The sequence below is a fragment of the Mus pahari genome, chromosome 12, assembly GCF_900095145.1.
Source record: "Mus pahari chromosome 12, PAHARI_EIJ_v1.1, whole genome shotgun sequence".
NCBI classification, from domain to species: domain Eukaryota; kingdom Metazoa; phylum Chordata; class Mammalia; order Rodentia; family Muridae; genus Mus; species Mus pahari.
This window is the reverse complement of record NC_034601.1, coordinates 28,559,437-28,563,865: the sequence shown is the minus strand read 5'-3', so window position 1 is coordinate 28,563,865 and position 4,429 is coordinate 28,559,437. Positions and strand designations below refer to the sequence as shown.

The 4,429-nt window shown below is 48.5% G+C and overlaps 1 protein-coding gene across 2 annotated transcripts in view; it reads right to left on the bottom strand.

Annotated features, from left to right (window-relative positions):
- The window catches only part of Slc12a8 (solute carrier family 12 member 8), a 153,598-nt gene that overhangs the window by 132,886 nt on the left and 16,283 nt on the right, over positions 1 to 4,429 (bottom strand). For both annotated transcript variants that reach the window (XM_021209883.1, XM_021209885.1), the window contains exon 2: positions 3,881 to 4,027. In XM_021209883.1, the coding sequence (XP_021065542.1) occupies positions 3,881 to 4,027 (147 nt within the window). The remainder of the gene's footprint in view (positions 1 to 3,880; positions 4,028 to 4,429) is intronic.

Here is a 4,429-nt window from a genome sequence, read left to right as displayed (position 1 = left end):
CTTCTTGGTCATGATGTTTGTGCAGGAAGAGAAACCCTGACTAAAACAAGTGGGGAAAGGACACAGCGTAAGGCACCCACAACACTCGCTCGTTGCAGGCTTTGTAAGAGTGAGGGCAACGGAGATTCCTGAAGGGAAGACCCCCGAGATGTGCTCCCCCAAGATGTGCGCCCCCGAGGTGTGCTAAGTGTTGCAGAGAGAGCGATGAGAGGGCAGAGGCGGCTTAAATGGAACTGGAGGGTGCCCTTCGAGTGATGGGTGCTCAAGCTACACTGCTGGTCTGGGATGGGAGCATGATCACAAGAAGATGGTGTTCTCCCGGCTCCCAGCCCCAGCGTTTTGCTATATTGTTCTTACCTAATCTCTGTGAGTCCTTATAGAGCCCCATGAGGATGTTTGCATTATTGCTCTTTTATTAGCTGTAGATCTCAAATGGACCAATTCGGGCTTTTCTCTTCCCTGCAAACTTTCCCCTTCTGTTATAACACTGCCACATAGTAGGCCCAGAAGAAAGGTCTGTCCCCTCTGAGGCCACTGAGAGAGTCAGCCCAAAGACACACTGTTCAACTGATATTGGAGTGACCTGTAAGTGAGACCTGGCCAGCTAGAAGTGCTCAGGCAGCACACATAGGCCCTTCAAGGACTCCGTCTCCCCCAGGTTTTTATTTTAGAGAACTACAGGTGTCTTTGTTAACTCTGTTGAACTCCTTGGGGGAATAAAACAAAATAGGAATGAAACATAGGCCTGAAGATGTAGCTCACCCATACATCATTTGTCTAGTACAAAGCCTGGGTTCAAGTCCAGAATGCAAAACCAACAAAGAAAGAAAATAAAACAAACAAACAAAAAAAATCCACAGGGGGCGCAGGGCTGCAACAAGGCAAAGCAAGGAATATCAAACAGATGAGATGGTGCAGCGGTAGCCACTGCCAGCCTCACAAATCGGTGCCAAAAAGGGGGGACCTCTGCACATCCGACCTCCAGTGGAGACTGGAGCGAGGGTAGGGTCCCTTAGGGGATATCTGTCTGCAAAGGGCTCTGCATGCCAGCTGTGTGATCAGCGTGAGCAGACACGAAGCGTCTCCTCAGCCATGCCTTCCGCTATTTCGCAGCTCTGGGCTGTCTCCTCGTCTATAAAACAGGTGATATGTGCCTCACGGCTGCCAGGAAATACTACATTTTAGAGAATTAAACACATTTACTGCACTTTGAACACCACCTGTCACGTAGTGCTTACTCGGTATATGTTATTTTGCGATAAACGTTACACTATTATTATTACTTATTATTACACAGTTCATAAAGACCGCGCCCTCTGAATCTGCTCAAAGCCTAGATGGGTTCATAAGGACAGCTGTGAGTTCCCTTTGGAGAGAAAATGCCAACAGCCACGTGGCCACGCAAAGCCCAACTACTGCCAGATGGCAAAGGACGCTGCCGAACTCCTGGGCGTGGTGACGTGCTAGATGGTAGTGGTGAGAGCAAGGGTAGAGAAGGGCTGCGAGAATAATCAGAGTTCCCTGTGTGGCTCCCTCCACTCCACCCATGACACAGCCCTAGTTCCCCAGGATGCTGGCGTCCCCAGGACTCACCCCCTTGAGCATGACATCTGAGCATTCTAATTATGGACTTTGCTAATATTACACTTTCAATGAAGTCCGACAGAACACATTCTTCTTTAGTTCGTACTTGAAAGCTGTCTGCATGTGAATATAAATTTCCGGTTCCAAGAGCAGCCCTGGGACTTCAGAGGGGACCTGTTCCTTTAACAGTTTATAAACCATGACTCCAAGCTGTTTTAGAGTTAATATTTTCTATTCAATAGATACTTAAATGGATTTCAATTTCATACAACTCCCTGGATGTTTTGTCTCATTTCTGGCATTTCATATTTTTTTTTCTCTCCGTGATCAAATATTCAGGTGATTCCAAAGGCAAAGATAAAAGGCAGAGGTTATTTTAGGGCAAAAGACAGACAAGCTCAAGATGGCCCTCGACACCTGTTTGGTCTCTGGCTCTGTGAAGTGATTCACTTTGTTTTTTAAAGTAGGCAAAACATTTATGTCAGTCCAAGTTATCACATTAATTGGGATTTACATAGCAATTTTTGATTAGATATGCACAGGGTTTCTGTTTAGACTGTGTTTTACCACATACTGAGCCACTTTGAATGTACCACAGAAGGGCTGAGACATCATTTCAGAGACTAGGATGTTGAAGAAGAGATGGCCGCCAAGGAGAGCAGCTCTCTCTTATTCTATCTGTGGTCTTAGTGAAAAGTCTGCAGTCTCAGAAGGAGACAGTCCCACGGGAACCACGTGATGTGGCCAAGGCCTGCCAAGTGGTACCTGGGTGATCCAGCAGATCCTCCAATGTGCCTGGAGGCCTGACTGACAGCTGCGGCTTCACAGGGACCTTGAGCACACAGGTCTCAGGACCGCAGAGCACACATGCACTGCTGTAGGCTGTCAGTGTTGGGGCAATCTGTCACACAACAATAAACAGCAAATACAACTCATACCTTCATTTTGGGGAGGGAACTACATTTAGATAATACTTTCTTGGTTTTGTTGTTGTTGCTTGGTTGATTGGTTGATTGCTTTGGTTTTTCAAGACAAGAGTTTTTCTGTGAAGTCCTGGCTGTCCTGGAACTCACTCTGTAAACCCAGCTGGCCTTGAAATCAGAGATCTGCCTGCCTCTGCCTCCCAAGGGCTGGGATCAAAGGTGTGTGCCAACACCACTAGCTAGATAGCCCGCATTTCTTAAAAATCAAATAGATGAAGAACTAACGTAGAGCTCTTCTTCTCTTCTACTCTTCCTTAACCATCCCTGCATGCAGCAAAGCCCAGAGAGCCAGGACTGACATTGATAACCAAAGCCTGAGGCTTCCCAAGGAGGACATTCTGCATCTAGACTGCAACAAAAATGCCTGCTAGTGTCTCGATTTCACTCAAGTCGTACCTGTCAAAGCATCCGATGTGCGTGTCTCCCACAGCGTTTGCTATTTGAGGACAGTATTCCCCCCTCTCTTCCTTCACTTTTCCAACCCAATCCAGCCTTCAAGCCTCTTGCAACCCCTCACGCACTCAGCTTTCCCAGACACCTTGCATCCACTGCAGGGCTCCACTCCTGGGGACCTTAATTCCCCGGAGACCTCTCAGTGCGAGACTGGCACCAGCAGAAGGACAAAGGCTGGTGTTTTACAATCCCATTGGCAGCATTAGCGTCTGCACACAGTAGGTGTGCGCTAATGTTTAATTCTTAATTCTGCTCAGCCTGTTCAGTCTATTGAAGCTCACTCTGTGAGAAGGCACAGAGGAGAGGTCTGGGAACCCTGCTCTGGGATACTTTTGCCCAAGGAGGAAAGGAGGGACCCTGTGTTCCCTGTGCTAAAGATGGATCTAGTACAAGAGGGTATGCCCTGTGCAATGAAACCCTAGAGGCAGGAGCTTGTATCTCCAACCATGCAGCCCAACAAACAAGGCCAGGAACAGTGTGTGAGAGAGCAACCATGTATATGGGAAGCTGGTACTTCAGAGGGGCACAAAGTGAGGTGGCACACCAGGAAGTCCAGAAGGGTCACAAACTAGAGTAAAAATCCCAATCTGTCTGATCCTTGCCCTAACTCTAGTCCCACCCACAATGAGCCCTGACCCCCATATAGTCAGATCCATCCCGAGACTCGCACTGGGAACCTCCGAGGCCCAGGCTCCCCGATTTCCCATTCTAAACACAGTGCCGACTCTGCCCCGTACTTTCCTGTTTGTACTTTGTTTCAGAGTCTGTGCTTCGGGACTCTGTTCCCTAAACTGTAGCATCCAAAGAGCTCCGTCCTGTCACAGGCCCACCAGAAGCTCCAGGATCACCAGCTCACTCACCACCAGCCAGCCAGTCCTCAGGAAAAGGACAACCCCAAAAATGTTGATCATGCAGGACGTGAACACACCATCCCAGGTCCCAAACAGCACCGGCTCCCACATGAACAGCTGGATCTTCCACCAAGGCTGGGGTTGGGCCAGGATGCCCTGCGAAGAATAGCATGAAGTCAGATGAGCAGCCAAAGAGAAGAGACTGAACTTAGAAATCAAAACAACAACAAACGAACAAACAGAAAAACAAGGACAAAACCTTCCACCTTGGGACTGGGAAGACAGTTCAGCTGGTAAGAGTATTTGCTATGCAATCATGAGGACTTGAGATCAAATCCCCAGTGCTCAGGGGAAGCTGTGTGTGGTTGCCCACATTGAAACCCCAGCCTTGTGGGGCAGAGACAGGGAGATGCCAGGAACTCATTGGCTAACTAGCATAGCCAGGACAGTTTCAGTCCAGCAAGAGACTCTGTCTCCAGTACATGCTCACCCACCTCGCACACATACACACACACACACACACACACACACACACACACACACACACACACACACACA